The sequence below is a fragment of the Passer domesticus genome, chromosome 1, assembly GCF_036417665.1.
Source record: "Passer domesticus isolate bPasDom1 chromosome 1, bPasDom1.hap1, whole genome shotgun sequence".
NCBI lineage: Eukaryota > Metazoa > Chordata > Aves > Passeriformes > Passeridae > Passer > Passer domesticus.
In genome coordinates, this window is record NC_087474.1 from 121,837,735 (window position 1) to 121,855,673 (window position 17,939).

At 41.0% G+C, this 17,939-nt stretch overlaps 1 protein-coding gene across 1 annotated transcript in view; it reads right to left on the reverse strand.

Moving 5' to 3' along the window:
- Nucleotides 1-16,955, reverse strand: part of OPRK1 (opioid receptor kappa 1) — a 30,646-nt gene extending 13,691 nt beyond the window's left edge. The window contains exons 1-4 of the mRNA XM_064386255.1: nt 16,817-16,955; nt 15,663-15,794; nt 10,685-14,415; nt 9,878-10,190 (exon numbers count right to left, since the gene is read on the reverse strand). Coding sequence (XP_064242325.1) covers nt 9,878-10,125 — 248 coding nt within the window. The 5' untranslated portion in view covers nt 10,126-10,190; nt 10,685-14,415; nt 15,663-15,794; nt 16,817-16,955. The remainder of the gene's footprint in view (nt 1-9,877; nt 10,191-10,684; nt 14,416-15,662; nt 15,795-16,816) is intronic.
- Between the last annotated feature and the right edge of the window lie 984 nt (nt 16,956-17,939).

Genomic DNA, 17,939 nt, shown 5'->3' on the forward strand with positions numbered 1-17,939 from the left:
GAGGTACAAGTTTCAAATAATATTATAATATTTATAAACCATACCTGTATAATCTGCTCATGGGAAATCTCGTGTAAAAAATGATTTGTTAGATGTAGCGACTTAAGAGAATGGCAACATTTCTAATACTACGTAGGAATGGAAAGTCCCTCTTTTAAACCAGGTGCTAGAATCTAATTTCAAGCAGCAGAAAAAAACTCTGATCACTTAAGCTGGTGGATCTCAAGACTGCTTGTAAAGCTATAAGCAGGCCTCAAGCCTCTATAAACTGAAACCTAGAATATATATCAAAACTACAGAAAAACAGTCAAGATGAAACACAACACTTTCATATGGATGCTTTTTTTTTTGATGGGTATATTATGAAATTTTTAAGAGGCAAGTTTTAAATTATGTCAACTTACGTGTCAAAAGTAAAATTCTTAAAACTATTAGGCATCATTCACTTTCCAGAAATGGAAAGTTCTTTGAGACTGACTTTAGAGTGACCCCTAGAAATTTTCCCTGTGTTTCTCAGTCGACTCATCATTACTCTTCTTTTCCCTCTGGAGTAGAACATGTTTTTAAGACAAGCTTTTAAGACAGTAAATAAGAAGAAATCACACCTCCAGCCTAGGCTATCAATGAAATTGTGGTAACAGAAGAGGAAAGCATGCTACTAAGGATCTGGTGTGCTCTCAGAAAAAAAATCTGCTAGTAGTGCCCCTTAAAGATATTATCTCAAAGAGAGGAGAGGATTGTGATTCTAAAGTACACTGTAGCATTAGAAAAGCTGATAAAATGTGAGTAAGAGGCTCTGGTCAAACTTTTTTTTCTGTAACTGTAATAGGATGAAGTAATAAAATGTTCCCTGCAGTGTGAAATGAGGGATGAGGAAGGAAGCAAAACTAACAAATCCACTACAACATTCTCCAGTTGCAGAGGAAAAGTACAAAAGCATAAAATACAATGAGGAATAGCAAACGCAGGTTTTTTCACAGATACCTGGGTAAGTGAATGAAAATTAAAGCTAAAGCATATCTAAAGCAAATTGCAAAAACACCTATCAGCAGGATGCAGGCTCTGTTCCACCAGGTTCCTCTGAATTCAGTATATGGAGATCAAGTAGCTGAAAAGCTTAGTCAGGAAAGCTCTAAATCTCAAAGCTATATTCTGACTACACTCACTATAATACTGTGTCAGAACAGGAAGAAAAAAAACAAAAAACCAATCCAGGAGGATCTATTCCAAACCCATACCATGTCAAAAGGATGGCTCAGTTCTCTCTTGGATATTCATAATCCAACATAAAACCTTATGCCAATAATAAATGAAAGCTAAGGACATTTAAGGAATATAAAAATTAACATGCTGTAGTTGTCATGTTTGTATCGGGTTATATGACATTATCATATTTTAAATTGCCACATTTTAGCAGTAGAGGACTTCAGATGACACTTTAAATAAAGGAAAACCTTGTTACTGCACATATTTAATGGCTGCCTGTCTTAATCAAATCTTTTAGGACATGACAAAAAATTGTTGTTGACAAAATTATATCATAAAGTGAATTCTCTTTACTAATAAGCATCTAAAGATACCAATTTTAAAGCAGGTCAAAAAAGAAAAACATAAATTTGTCTTTTATTCTTCCCCCAGACAGCATAATCTATGCAATGTCAAAAGGTATAGTTAAAATCCTTACAATTTTCCACTACTATTTCTTCTCTGCACTACCCCTAAACTGAGCCTGAACAAGATCTTGTGGATTTAGATTGGAGGTGGAAGGTTTTGTTTTTTTTCCTGAGCTAACGAACAGGCTCTGAATTAATTTAAGTCTATGTATATAGTGGTCAGTGTGGAAGAAAATTCACACTACTTAACAAGAATGAACTAATCTTTCTCCTTCTATGATAAAGGCTTGTAATATTTTTATGTAAGCTCAAGAGCCTCTCTTGCAAGAAACTGTAAAATGGTAGGAAAAAAAACTGTGAAATTTCTTCTTCCATGACTTTGATAGGAGAGGTCAGAGGTCAAGGTGCTGTGAATCACTGCAGCTGAAAATGAATCAGTAAGAATTCAGAATTTCACTAAATTGGTACTTTATCTAAAACCATTATATCTAATAATATTATGAAAGAACCTGGACAATTAGCTTAGACTATGTACCAGATTTTTTTGCTCTCTATTGGTAAGTAGAGATGAATACTGACCTTGTCAAGCAACTTATTCTATCCCTTGAAAAAATTCATGCTGCTGCAGATATTTCCTAGAAACCAGTCCTGTCATGGGGGGTTCCCAGGGTGTTACATAGACTATTCTAATTTTTTTTACTTGTCACAAGTACATTGCTCTAGTGAACACTGAATCTCTGTCTCTGGTAACATCCACCTTTCCTGTTATTCTTTTTTCTTGGAAGTTTGGTTTTTTTTAATAATATGATGTGAATTCCTTTGGCAAAGTGCTTCCCATGCGTTTATGCAGAGAGGGAAATGAGTAGGACAGAGGCAAAGAGAACAAATCTCTTTGCTCAAGGAAACAGGGATAATAGCTCCAGGAAAAGATTTCTCAGGGTCTTTCTTTCCTTTTGGAAGCAGACAAGAGTTTGTTGAATGTTTGCTTCACCTAGCTGTTTCTGCAGGACACAAAAAAAGAAAGTGCTCAGAAACCACTCACTCAGGGGTCTTGGGATATGGGTATCACTCTTCTTCCAAAAGCAATGAACCTGGTATCCATTTTGCCACAGGGATGGATAACAACTGACACAGCTGGGAGTGTTTTATAGGACAACTACACACTCAGATGTGTGAAGACCCAAATCTCTAGTCAACACTACCATAATAAGGTTTAATGGGAGACAAGGGAGATCTATAACAAGTATAGGATTATGTGGAAAGACAGCAAATACACATATCAGTAGTGAGCCAGCTCAGGGAGAAGTCATCAGTCCCTCTTAGGAGGCAGCTGGAAGGCTTTCTCTGGACTCCTCCCATTTATCTGCTTTCCCTACCTGCCTCAGGGAAGTGCACAGCACAGACCAGCTGAACACACACATTCCTAAAGGAGATGATTCAAGTGAAATGCAGAAAACTTTAAGTCACAGTCAACAGAAGAGCACAGCTTGTAGCTTTCATGGTGAAAATATTCTTCTCCTGCCCAGTTTGACAAACCAGTCATTCTGAAAGGTGAATCTAACAGTAAGTCCTGATGCAGTCCATCATCCAGTAACATGGTAAAACATGTTCATTTAATGTTCACTTTCTGAATGTGAATGCTAAATGAACATTGAATATACTGTCTAAACTATTCCTACCATGCAGTTTCTCATCTGTCACTACTCAAGGAGGCTTTTGCCAGTTGCCCAACAGTAGCCACAGTGGCTGTACTACCAACAATGCAGTGGGAAGTGCATTTAGCAAAATCCTCTGTGTTCCACATGCAGCACAGCTAAATTTGGGAACTCTAGACATTCACTCTTAATGTGTTGCTGACTTTTGAGCAGCTGCATGTTACAAAGGTGGATTGGTATAAGAAATGGAGAAAACACGAAGGTTCTGCTCACTTTCTTACCACAAATTTGCGGAAATTCATACACTGAAAACTGTCTTCTCATACTCATGAAACGAACATAGAGATTTCATTAAAAATAATGTCCCAAAACTGAAAACAGGAAACTGCCTAGAATTAATTTTAACTTCCATGAGGATTAGAAGGTGAATCTAATGAGAGCTGAACCCTCTGGCTTTGGGAGAAATAAATATTTCAAAGGTAATTCACAGCCTGGCATGACAACTTCACAATAGAACCTTGCCAATTTAAAGCAAATAAACAACTAATACTTTGGTATTATCAAAATCTAGTTTTAATTTCAACCAGTATCTTAAATAAATTTAAATTTTGTGTACTTTTTTTTTTTAAGTGCTGTGCACCTTTACATATTCTTTACTAATATCATTTTTACTTTTTGTGGAATGCCAGCAGGGTCAGACATCCCTCTTCCAATATCCTTGTTGCATCTGTTCACACCCTTTCCCCACAACTAATCCAATTTGTACACTCATGCCTGTCTGTAGACAAAATGATATTCCTATTCCCTTTTCCTAATACCTCTCTAAATTCACGAAAGAAGATAGCAATAATCAAAGCACATAGTCTTCCTTAAGGAGAAGAGCACAGATTCCTCACTTTGAGAGAATTATCTGATATTTAGAGATGAGGGGACCAAAATGGAGACCTGAAATGTACTTCCTGGAAGTTATGTGTAGCTGGATGCTTTTTCTTCAGAAAGAAATACATAACTGGAATCAAAACTCTTCTTGGGAACTCATCTGTTTCAGAGAATTTAACTCAAAGGAATAAATTAATCACAGTTTAGACAGTGAGAGTGTGCAAGACAGAAAGATCATCTTCCCTTGTCCTTAATGTCCTTAATTCTCCCCGGAATCCAAATCACCCAGTTAAGAATTTCCTTTTATAACATCCTTTCAGCAAATTCTAAATCCTTTCTCAGAAAAAACAAAAAACCTAACTGAAAGGTTCCCACTCTTCCCTCATTTCTTCCTCTTCACTAGGAGGGCTTAGCCAGACTGTGACCCCCAGCACCATCTCCTCACTGTGCACCCTCCCTGCTTCCTCCAGGATCATGAGCTACCTACCCACCACTCTCCCATCTGACAGCAGGAAAGTTATCTCAAGCTTTCACCTTGCCAGCAGCCAAGCTAGAAAGTTCTTCTAAGTTTTCACTTTCTTCCAGTTCAAAAAGGTTCTCTGTAATTCATCTTACTACCAGACACTGATTCCAGTTATACCTTTCTCTGAACTAAATGATTACCTGGCTGTTAGCCCAGCGGAAATGTCTGGATGGATACCAAATTACTTTTCAGAAGCCAAAAACATTATTCACTATAAGCTATAGCCTCTCTTTAATACTGTCTGTGGTAAATATTCCTTTCAAGCCTTTCCTCTGCTCACCCTGCCTATTTTCAGTATCAGCTCTTATTATCACAGCATGGGCATGAGTTGGGTTTCTTGTCAGCTTATAAATCCCAGGTCTCACTTAGTCACTGTCTAGCTGGGTTTTAAAAGTATTAGAAATAGTAACATTTTGTTTAAATGATCTATGTTTTCAAACTATCGATACTCTTCTATAAGCCTGTCCTCTTTCATGTTTCCTGTTGCCTTGTTCTTTGTGCCATCTGTAAAAGCTTTTGGTAATGATCACTCTTCAAAGTTGTGATGGAAATTATGTCACGTTTGAACTAACGCTGCAGAACTGATCAAAATTACCTGCATTCAGTGAGGTACGGCTAAATGCTCTTTGAAATCCGTGATGAATTGCTATCAATCCATTTGATGCCTCTCTGCTTGTAGTAGTTAGCTGTCAGATTTTTGATTAGCAAAGGAAAGGTTAAAAGTCCTAAACTTCACAAAGTATTGTACAGTTCACCCTCTGCCTTTAGCAGCCAAAGCCTTGATTTCATAAAAGAATTAAATCATGCAAACTGCCAGCAATAGGGAACAGGTAATTCAGTTAGGTCGACTCTCCTGGAGCTTAAATTTTCATCTCAGAACAATATTCTTTCCAAATATAATTTGATAAAATTAGGACAATAATTTAAAGCAATTTAACAAGTGATCTTTTGATAGTATTGAAATCTATTATTAATTAAACCAATGTATTGAATCCATTTCCTTGTTGTGTACTTTAAAAAAAAAATTTCATTCTTGTTTGGAATGAATGAAGAAGAAATTTTAAATAGTCAATCTGGAAAATAGTCAATTTTATATGATATTTCTTAATACACTCTTCCTGTTATGTAAAATGCTGATCAGTTCAAAGAATATTAGAACAAAAAATATATCAGTGGTAAAACGTTTTCTTCAACATTAGACTAAGCAGAAAATTATAAGTTTTTTTCCTTTCCCTTAGGAATCAATCTACATAACTGTAACAAAACTTCTTCTTAAAAATTCTTGAATGTAGAAAATTATTCACTTCACTGGAAGCTTCAAAGATCATTTTAAAAGAAATACAGGATTGGCTCTTTGGGATCCTGTTGATATCATTTGGTCTCAGTAAATTACTTCAGGAACAAGGAGGGTAAGATAAATACATAGAAAAAGTGCATCTGGAGAGGGAAAGAGAGAGCATCTCCCAGAGTTTTGTCAGAGTATGTTTATGGTTTTGATAAATGCAATGGTGCAAATCTTAGTTAAAACTGTAACTTTAGTCAGGAGATTTTTCTTCCCTGCAGCTGTCACAATAAACAACCATCTTGCTTACAGCCAGCACTAAATTTGAAAGAAAAAAGTCATGAGGTAAGAGGGAGAAAAAAACCTTTTTGCTTCCAAGGATAAACAGGTTTTTTCATCCTCTTCAGCCAATTTACTTCCAAAAATGTCTTCTGAGATCTCAGAGGAAAAGCTAATCTCAAAAGAAAAGGTTTGGGGTAGGGGTAGATTCTGTTAATGCCAAGAACCACACAGCTGTAGGACCTTCCTCAGGTGAGATCAAACAACTTTACCAGGTATCTGCAAACCCATTCCATGCTTCCCCTCCTCCTCCACAGGGGAGGATTGTGCTGCCTACATTTCCACCAATACAAGAGACAATATGATGCCTTCTTTTTCTCTTACTCTCTCCCCAGGACAAGCAGCAGCCACAGGACAGCATTACACCCCACATGCCATGGCTTGGCACAGAGTGTCCATCCACCCAGCTGACAGCAGAGCCCCTTGGGATGGTGCACGTGCTGATCCAAACACAGGGAGAGATCCTGCAAACCACCCACACTGCAGGAGCCAAGTGCCATGGGCAGGAACAGAGTGCCAGTCACTGTCTACTCAACACAGAGCTTTTCTGCACATTAAAACTGACCATCTACGTGTGTCTGGGGAGCCCAGGGTGCTTACAGTAGATGTAGTCTTGCTCTGTTACAAGCTTTAGTGATTAGACTTTGGGTTTTAAATCCAACTCTTGCTGTGTTTAAAGACAGTGAATGCCAGCATCTCCATTTTACATGTGAGGAAACCATGAAGCGACCTCATCAGGACAGGAAGAAGTGTTCAAGCTTGATAGTAAAACCAAGAGAAGAATCCAGGTCTCCTGATAAATGTTTTAAGAAGCCATGTTGCTGACACTGTCCTAGAGGACCGTTCCCATTCAGACTTCAACACAAATCTTTCCTCACAGGAGCTGTATCAAGCTCAGCTACTTTTCTGTCAGGAGTTTTACATGTGATTGAAGTGGCATTCTCCTATTTTTTCCTCTGAGGAAACTCTGGGATTTCCCTCTCAGCAGAAAAACACTCCACCAGACCTGTAAGAGATTTCATTCACCCAGCACTCCCTGCACAAGTTGCTGAGGCGCTGACTCACTGGTGTCCATGAGCTTCTTTAGCATCCCTTATGCAGAAGTAGCAAAACCAGTCCTGTAGTGGTATAAAAGCAAGGAATGGGCCAAGGCCTGCCTATACCACAGGCTATGGCTGAATTTGACCCTATTTCTGAGGCATTTCAAGATTCTGGAGTCTCCTAAACCTACCACAGCATTGACACTTCAACACTTTGACTGAAAGCCTCAGAACACGGGGAGGAGCTTTTTTTTTGTGACCCAAAAAGTGACCCAGTGTCAGGCTTGGAGTGTCGGGCATTTGGGATAGATGATTATTGTAATAATTGCACCTGAACTCTTCTAACAATGTTAGACATTTAAATGAGCAAAGGGAGAAGGTGCCTGCCTTGCCTGCCTGTCTAGAGGGGTTATGAGGGAGAGAGCAGATCTGGAATTCAGAGTTGAGAAACGGCAGCAAAAGGCCTCAGACAAAGTCTGTACTCAGCTGGATGTTAAAAAAGAGCCTCAGTATATCCCCATCCCACTTTAGATTTGTGGCAGATGGAGGGGGGCCATTGTGGGATGGCTGGGGGACAGGATCTGCCTCTCCCTTACCATCTTCTTTCACAAACTTCCCACAGACCTTGTCTTTCCTCACAAAAGGACATCACTGCAGGGTACATTGTTCATGGGTCATTAAAATCCATCCTGAGATACAATCATGCAGAGAGTATATGTGAGGTAAAAAGGGAGGGACATGAGAGGTTTGGACAGAAATGAATAAAACAAACCCCTTGCATGAACATTTGAAATATTTCAAGGCCATAAGAAAATTAAACTGTTGGCTTGTATTTTCCTGCATTTCAGCTGATGATTCTATCAGTGTTTAAAGCATTTGCCACGCAGAAAACTTATTAGAGAAATCTAAAAAAGAAAAAAACAAACCCCTCCCCCCCCAAAAAAAACCCAACAGATGTTTTGTCTTTTTTTTTTTTTTTACCATGTAATTGAGAGATGGGCCAAGAGAAAATTCAAGGAAAGGCTAATGTTTTCCTTCACACTAGAAGGAAAGTGAGCAATAGCTATCTAGAGCCTTACAAAAATAGTCATAGGAGGGTAGCAGAATAAGAGAAAAAAGCAAATATATATGTACCAGTATAATCCACACCAGCTAACATCTAGGGCTAAGTTTGGGTTTATTTCTGGAGCCCAGGCCAGTTAATCAGCTGCCTTTTTACTGACTGATGGCTTAGAAAATCTCTGCCTTTGTAGCTGTGTGACTGTCAAGTACGGAGTCTCTTTTCTTGAAGGAGAAATACAAAAAGAAATTAAATCTCTACCCTGAATGAAGGTCAAAAGGGCATGCAAGGATATAAAAATCACAACATCATAAAACTGGAGCCAACCACTTTTTCTAAACTGACCACAGGCATCTCTTTTTATTGCACTGATTAGTAAATTTATTTTCATTGTTCAAGAGTCTTCACCTTATTATAACTCATCTTTTTGAAGTACCTTATCAACAATTTCAGTAGTTCTCATAATTTCCCCTTTTATCAAGTCTGAAAACTACTTCAGCATTCTGCAATTCCTTGACCTTTATCATGCATCCCTTACAAAAGAGCATCCCTTCCAATACCTCAATTTTTTTCCATGTACAAGCTGATTTCATTGGAGCAATGAATACTCCACAGTTCTGTGATTTTTTCCCCAGAAACTTTATCAGAATTCTAACAGGCCGTGGAGAAAGAGTCCAAAAAGTTGCACAATTTCAGTGCACTGGATTGCTCATTATCACCCTGCTAAACAGCACTGTCCAAGCATGCTTACAGATTGCAAATGAAAAGGACCAAAGGAGAGAGGAAGCACAGTGCAAACTAAAATATACACCCATACACAAGTGTAAGTGCAAGCATAAGTGGCAGTGCATTTCACCAAGTGGTTTAGTTTGAAACCTTCACCAACACAGACACAAAGGTTTTTCCTCTTTCCTGAAAACCATGGAAAAGGTATTTCAGCACTTTCTCTACTTTCTTCAATTCAACACCAACAACTGGAGTTAAACACTGCTAAACAGAGAAAAAAGATCCCTTGCTTTACATGAAGCCTTTCCTCCTATCTTTATAATTTCCTGGCTTTCCCTCCTTGTTAAACACTAGGTACCAAGGCAATAACGGGTCAGTGTCCACATGACTGGGCACATAAGCTGTCCCTTGGGGTCTCCTCACAGTGGAAATAAAAGCTGCCTTGCACAAGTTTCCTTCTTTCACTCGAGCTTTTTTTTCCCTCTGATGCCAGCAGCATCTCATCCCTAGAGGGCAGCCAATGAACACAGCTCCAGGCACAAAGCGCTTTCCCTCAGGCTGCAGGATTTATCACATTTAACCAGCTTGTCCTCTCTCTCTCTAACACAAGTGCAGGCAAACCACTGTGACTGACAAGGTTTGGGCATTTCAGTTGATTTTTTTCCAGCTCCTCACGGTAGGGCTTCCATAATCCACCCACTCCCCCAAAATTAGGAATGGTCTTTTGCACCTCTTCCCACCGGTACCCAAAACCTCTTACCTTATGATGACAAACATGACCAGGGAGTTTCCCACCAAGCCGACAACGAAGACCACCGAGTAGACAGCGGTGATGATGATGGGAATGGCAGGGGAGATGCTGGTGTGGTTGTGCTGGCCGTCCCCAAAGAGCCCAGTGGCGTTGCTGTCATAGTCTGCCCAGCTGCTGCTGGTGCTGGGGGGGCGGCAGGGCCCTGGGGAGCAGGTGGAGTCTGGCTCCTCACGGAAAATCTGTATGGGGGCATCCATAGGGGTACAGTCCCCACGGGCAGGAGGGAGAGAAGGAGGAGTGCACACAGCAGAAGGCAAGTATGCTGGAAAGAGGGAAGAGAGAGAAAAAAATAAAGAGAAGTATTTTTACAGCCACAGAACATTAAGACCTCTGAAACTTGTATGTATTAAGGGGAGCTCTGCTGTGATAGGAACTGTAATTTGCCAAGCAGAGATTTAAGCAAATCACATTCATATTAAATGGTTTCAAGTTTTACATCTTGCTATGTAATGCTGCTTCTCCAAGTGCACAAGGAAAGTTTTCCTCCACTTTCAAAGGTTGCATAGTGAAGCAAGCCAGATGGGAGCAGCTCAGATCCACCCCCACACTTTAACCCTGTCTTTCCCATCTTTCATATTTTAAGTCAAACTCTGTCCTAGCAAGGACTCCTGATTGCCTAAGCTCTGCTATAAAGGGGAAGGAGACAGAGAAACCCACCACATCTCTGCACATCTGCTTTAACATCCTACCCTGAGTTATATTTTTCTGATCCCATACCTGTTTTCATAGAAAAGACACATTAATGACAAAAAATACCTTTCAGTCCAGGAAAAGAAGCGGAGTCCTCAAACAGGTGCTCTTGGCAGGAAAAGGAAAGAATAAAGCCGCTGTGCTTGGCCCCTGGAAGTGCCACTGACCACCTAGGACTTTTGGATGTGAGGCACCTGCATCCTCAGAGAGGCGTGCTGGCAGCAGAGCCGGTTCCCAGGCATGAGCTGCACCGTGCAGCAGCAGCAGCTGCTGCTGTTCCAGCTCCCACCACTTCGCCTTTTCTCTCTCAGGCTCCCTCTGCCTCCCTCTCGCTCTGCCAGGGCTCCAGCAGCACTCTGCACTGATGCACACGTTCTCCGCTGTCTCTGTCCCCGCAGCTCAGAAGCTCACATGACTTCTTTCTAAACACTGAGATGCAGATAAATTAAAAGAAAAGCAAGAAATAAGTTCTGTTGTGAATGAATGCTTATTTTAATACACTTTTCCAAGTTTTCTTTCCTCAATTCCCCTGCACTCTCAGGCCTCAAGAAATAATCCTGTTTGCCTTATTGAATCCCACAGGATTTCAGACTAGTAGACATTGAATAAAAGAGGAATTTTAAGTTTAGATGCCTTGCCTGGTCCATCAGCTCTTTCTTGACTCCACAACTGTGTGTCCAAAACATTTCTCACTGGGTAGCTGTGCCCCTGATCCTTTGCACCTGCAACTCCAAAGTCAGAAGCTGGCTACCAAAGAAAACAGGGGCACCCTAATTACTGTACAGTTTTTTTCAAGCTGTCCCACACTGTGTGAGAAGCCCAGAATTCCCTGCAGCGTTTTATTCTCCCAGCTGCAGCTAGAAACAGGGAGGTGGTGTGTACAGAAATCACATCCCTCAGAGCTTATCCCTAATATACTCCCTCAAGCAGGAGTTAGCAAGGCACCAATATGTTTGTTCAAGTATCTTTTAACTTGCACACAGACCTTGAAATCCCCACCAGAACTCTCTCTAAATGACAAATTGGAAGAGAAGAGACAGAGCCTGAGCTATTCCTATTCCTTTGGAAGAGGCTGGGAACAGTCAGACTGGCTGCATCTCAAAGTGTGCAGCAGGAAAAACAGTCTCTGGAGAGAGGGGCTGTGGGTTTCCTTCAAGCTTTTCCAATCTTGAAACCTTACTTCATGCTCCTCTTGTTGAGTGTCTGTGATATGTCTGTTTTCTATTCTAAACAAATATTTTTCTTCTAAACCTATAATCAAGAGACTAAATTATGTCAGCTGAGTGAGAAATCATGTAGGAGGCTTACAAGGTACAGAACCCCCTCTCTTAGAGGAAAAGGCTTGTTCAAATGTGATAATGGCTTTGACTGTGGTCACTGTTTTCTCCAGAACTTCAGTAACTGCTCATGATCATGTGTATAGAGCTGTCTAAAAGTTTCACTTTTCCACATGATGATGAATAAAAATCAAAAATAATAAATGTGTGACAGAAATGTCCCTTAGACAGGGACACAAAACTAAGAAGAATTCATTTTTTGAAGATTAAGTAGATCCTAAAATAAAATGTACTCCATTTCTGGTGCTATCCTCTGCAATCCATGGTCTCCTGCCCATGTACTGAAAGGAACCACTGTTTCTGTATCTTCTCATAAATAATTATACTGGCAATTTTCAACTTCTTAGCATCTTCCCCAGAATTTTTCACATTCTGTAAAACAGGACAGATTTAAGATAGCACTGTTTTAGCACTCATTGATAATTTAGCTCTTATGAGCAATCATTTTCTCACTCTCCAATTGCTACAGGTGGATCCAAAACTTCTATATGGGGAAGGAAACCTATTATTGCTCTGAGTAAATCTACAACACAGATGATAAGTATTTATCTTACAAAAGTAAGATAAATAGCAGACTCACAGCTTTTTGAAGCACCAATGGTTGGACAGTGTAAGCTGCTCATTCTCTAGCTAAATTCTGTGCTGAAACTCTCCACAGATCTTAGAGTAAGGACAAAAAAGATGTTCCCACGGTTGTAGTCACTGGCCATTCATGGAGTTTGCAATGTAACTACATGGGACTAGAAGGAGGTGGAGTTTGACCACCACTCTGCAAATTACATGTTGAGCCAGAGGCAATGTTTAAGTTGCTGGATGCTTTTTGTTTATGTGTGTTCTATGTTGGAGACCCAACTTTGGCTCTTGGTTGCTGTAGGACCTTGTGATACAGTAGAAAGAAAGTTCTTGGCTAAGGGGAATGGGTTGTCTTTTGAAAGTCAAATCAAAATCATATGCACCTTTAAAAAATAATCTTATCCTTTCTTGCACTGGCTTTGCAAATGAAAACCTGAATTTCAGGATTATCAGCAGCAACTGGTCTCACTGCAGGTACCAGGAACAACTGCCATGATATTGAAAGGAAAACTAAACACAGAGGGAGAACCAGTGTGCATCACCATCTTCCTCTCCTTCAACCCCTGACTGCACAGTGCCTCTGCACCCTTCCCAACAGTCCTGTGGAAAAGGGCAGAGTGTCCTGGAGTCACAGGGCAGAGAAAGGCAGGGTGACCTAACCCAGACTGCCCACACATCAATGCCAGAAACCCCTGCTCCCTCTAAGGGCCTACATGAGACAGAAGGCCCTGCTTTCAAAGGAAAGTAAGAAAATATTTAGAGAAGAAGCTGCCATTTTCCTCCAGTAATGCTCTTACAAACACGTGTCTTGCATGCCCTCCAAGTCTTTGCTGTAATACTTTGGACACAAAAGTGCTCACCTCACTGGACTCTGTAAAACACAACAGAAATGACTTGTACTTTTAAAATTAATACAAAGCTATATATCAAATTCCATAATTATAGAAAATTGTTTAAGTTATAAATTCCAGGTCTCAAAACTGAAAAAAAATATCAGATTCAGCTGCCTGAAACCTAGGGACTACAATATTACAGCATTTACACAAATTTTTACTTTCTCCAGGCTCTCTGCCTCAATTAGAAGTCAGCTATACGATATTGCTAAATATAAATGGAAGGGCAAACATAAACTGGAAATTTTGTGTCTGTGAAGCATTTTCTTTTACAATCCTAGTGAAATTCTTTGAATGAATAAGAAACCTGGGGGGAGGGAAATATGTGATATTTAACAATAGCAGGTAGGAAGGGCTTCAGCACTGTCTTTTTTCTTACCAAAAGCTAAAGAGCTGCCCCCATCAGCACAGTATTTTAAAACCTCAAAGATGTGGTGGGACGTTAATTCAGCCCTGACTCAGAGGTAAGAATGAACCACTTTGAATCACAGGCATAACTGTGCAGCACCATGTCATCTGCTCACCATGCTGCAGCACAGACCAGCTCCATCACCTCAGCACACTCAGGCTTTGAGTGAAAGCTGTTTAGTTCCTGACACTGTTTTCTAGAAAACCATGACATTTTATGGGTTTCAGTCAAATGTGCAGGATCGGACAGACCTTGAGGTTCAGCCACGAACTATAACACTGAACACTTTGGAACAGGATCATCTCCAGAGATCACTTATTCTAGGGGCTGGAGAAGAGACCACATGACTTAAGTGGAGCACACTATCAAGAGGCTTCTTCACCTAATATTTGTTTTTACTACATGATTAACCAAAGGCTAAAGTGATAGTGAGCCTGTGTAAAGGTAACAGATGCTGGAAATGCTTTCTGGTGGCTCCAGTTGCCAAGGAAACAAAGTTCTCTTGTCTCTCTGCATCCAGAAATGTTAGCTCTCTGTGTGAACACAGCTCTTGGGAAATGGTGTGTTCTATGCCCTTCAAAAGACCTGCAAGGGAGAGGAAGAGGCAAAAAAAAGATGAGAAAGTATATGCAATGCTACTCAAACAGCTTTTGTACACATATTTTACTCACAGCAGACTAAACATTCATCATAAGACTTGTGCTTTGCATTTACTTGTCAATAACAGAAGTTCATGTTACATATTGAAAAAAATTGCTGGTGCAGACCTGCACTGTGACCTCCATAAACCAGCCCAATAAAGTGCTGAGCACTGGGATAGCTTCTGTCCCAATAGAGGTGCTTCTTCCACAGAAAAGTCCCTGGGTGGTTACGAAGAGACCAGCCACCCTCAAACTGCCAGCTGCTGGGAGGACTGGGGCAGGCATTGAAAGGTTTCTGACTCTAGAACTTTAAAAACTATGGGAGTTATACCGAGAAGAGCTAATTGGCAGTGAGGAGGTCAGTGTTGGGTTTAAGGAGTTCAGAAGATCCCAGCAGGAGGCCATCTGCCTTGCTCTGCTGTCACCCTGTCTCACCCAGCAGCACTTCTGTCCACAGCTGGCCATGGCACGCATGCCACATCCCTGGAGTAGAGGCAGAATTGTCAAAACAGGTCACCACTTTGCCATCTTCCCTGCATTTCACATCAAGATCCTCAGCTGGATGGAAGTTTTAGAGGCTAGAAGTTTTAGCAGGCTAGAGCTCTGAAACCAGTGGAAACAAAAGGATGCCTAAAGCAGGCAAATGTGAGCTACAGAACAACTTTTAAGACTTCTCTTTAAAGAGAAAATTGTGATATTCTTCAGATATCTATATAATGATACAGGTATCTGATCTACAGACCGGCTCATTTGATACAGATTTTTAAACAAAAAATCCTAACTAAACAAACAAAAAAACCCCACACAAACCAATCAAACAAAAAGAAACAATGACAGAGCAAAACAATTATGTCTCTCTGATTATTTTTTACAACTACTTCTCCTGTGGGCATTAACAGCTAATCATCTTTCACAGCAAGTTGGCTTCCCAGCATGTGGAAGCACAGCTCTGCTGGTAAGTGGTTGCACTGTTCCAGGGAGGGAACGGGGATCAGCAAACACAACTTGAATTTCCCCCCAACTTTGGTTCTGAGACAGAAGATGATAATGGCATTCAAAATTTTGTGGGAATCCATAAAAACCACTTTAAGATTAGCCTGGTTGTTTCCTTTTAGGATGATCCCAGTGGATTGTGTGGGGTAAGTACTGACTTTTCCCCAAAGAGCAGATCCTGCAAAGTCTTCTCTTTACCTTTTTAACAAGAAAAGATGGATGATTCATTTCCAGGAAGGGTAAGAACTCTGTTGATTATATGCCAATGATACCGAAATCTTAATCTTCTTTGCTTCGTACTTAGAACTGTTTGTTGATTTATTCTAGTGCCTGGCAGAAGGAAGAGTGAAAAATGAGGTAGTTGAAACTAGAGAAAAGTGAATTTTTCATACAGGCCCTAAACCTTGCCCCTCCCACCTCCTCTACCTCCTGTTTTTGGCACCTCCGTAAATACATAATGGCTTGAAGACAAGTGTTGTGATGAAAGGTGGGTGAATTTCAGCATAACTCTCTGAACAGGAGTTGTGACTGCACCATTCTCTGCTGACTCTGGGACAGAGTGCCTGCTGACTCCAAGATGGAGTGGAAAAGGCTAGACCCCACTTAGTCGTTCCCCCTTCCCTTTTTGCAGTTAATCAAGTCCTACTAGTCACCCACTGAATGCTATAGAGAACCTGGAGCTGCAGAACAGTGCAGTAATAGTGATGCTGAGAGTGGGGAGTATCAAGTAAAACAAGGCGTGGATGCCACAGTTTTCCTCAGTGCAGGAGGAGTGACCTTACTTAAATGTGTACCAGTAAAGCTCACAAAACAAACCCTCAGTTCCCTGAAGTTATTCGGGTTTATTTAAGTCACACTGAACAAAGGGCTAAAAACTGGCAAGCTGTAACTCTAAGTCAAGGGTCGGGGTGAAGTCCAAAAGTTGTCAAACTTCCCAGAAAGCCCATTTAGCCAGAGCATACCTGGAAAGAACACATGTGGCCTGTATATGAGGGGGGATGAGCCCCAGTGGGGCTCCTGGTAGTAGGACTGAGGTGGCCCTTCACAGCCATCTTCCCTGCTACTCTGCCTGGTTATATTTCATAGGATCACAAAAGGCTTCATTAAGGATGGGAAAGACCTGTAAGATCATGTATTCCAACAACTAACCCAGCTTTGCCAAGCCTACCATTAAGCCATGTCCCCAGGTGCCACATCTACATGGTTTTATAAATACTTCCAGGGATAGAGACCCCACCACTTCTCTGTGCAGTTCCAGTGTTTGACAACCCTTTAGAAATGGTTCTCAATATCCAATCTAAACCTCCCCTTGTGCAGCTTGAGGACATTTCCTTGGGTTCTGCATTTGTTACCTGTGAGAAGATATTGACTCCCACCTGGCTACAGCCTTATTTTGGGTAGTAGCAGGAGTTATAAGGTCTCCTGTGGGCCTTCTATTCTCCAGGCCTAACAACCCCTCAGCTACATCATCACCTCCACTGCCCTTCTCCAGCCACTCGGAGTCTTTCTTGTAGTGAGGGGCCCAAAACTGGATGCAGGATTCCAAGTGTGGTTTTACCAGTGCCAAGTACAGAGGGACAATCCCTGCCCTGGTCCTGCTGGCCACACCATTGCTGATCCAAGCCAAGGAGGCCATTGGCATTCTTGGCCACCTGGGCACAGTCTGGCTCACATTCAGCCAGATTTCAACCAGCATCCCCAGGTCATTTTCTGCTAGGCAGCTTCCCAGGCACTTGTCTCCAAGCCTTCAGCACTGTCTGAGGTTGTAGTGACTCAAGAGCAGAATCCAGAACTTCACTTTTTCAAACCTCAGGCAATTGGCCTCAGCTCATGGATTCAGCCTGTCCAGATCCCTCTGCAGAGCCTTCCTACCTACCAGCAGATCAACACTCCTGTCCACTTTGGTGTCAGCTGCAAACTGACAGAGGGTGGACTCAATCCCCTCTTACAGATCAGTGATAAAGGTATTGAACAGGAATGTTCCCAAAACTAAGCCCTGGGGAACACGACTTGTGACTGGGCACCAGGTGGATGTAACTCCATTCACTGCCACTCTCTGGGGCTGGCCAGATTTTACTCAGCAAAGAGTAGATTCATCCAAGCTGTGAGCAGCCATGCTCACAGCTACTTAGCAGTGTCAAGCAAGATATATTTTAAGCCTTTTGCAGTCATTTGCTTCAACATATTTGATAAAGTAGAAAACAGCATTTAAGCTCACATATACACATCACAAAGATGAAAAATGGCCATTTTACACTGTCTTGTTTGATGTTGTTAATAAACCATAGGTTACAAGTGTGAAAATGAATGTGAAAACTCTTGCCAATATTGGCAGCATATGGAAGTGCTCCTTTAGAGACATTTGTTTAAATAAGCAATGCAAGCAGAAAATCAGCCTGGTATCAATTTGTCAATTGTTTAAAGTCGAGCTGTGTGTAAAGCTGAAAAACTCAGGCTTCATTTAGAAAGGTACTT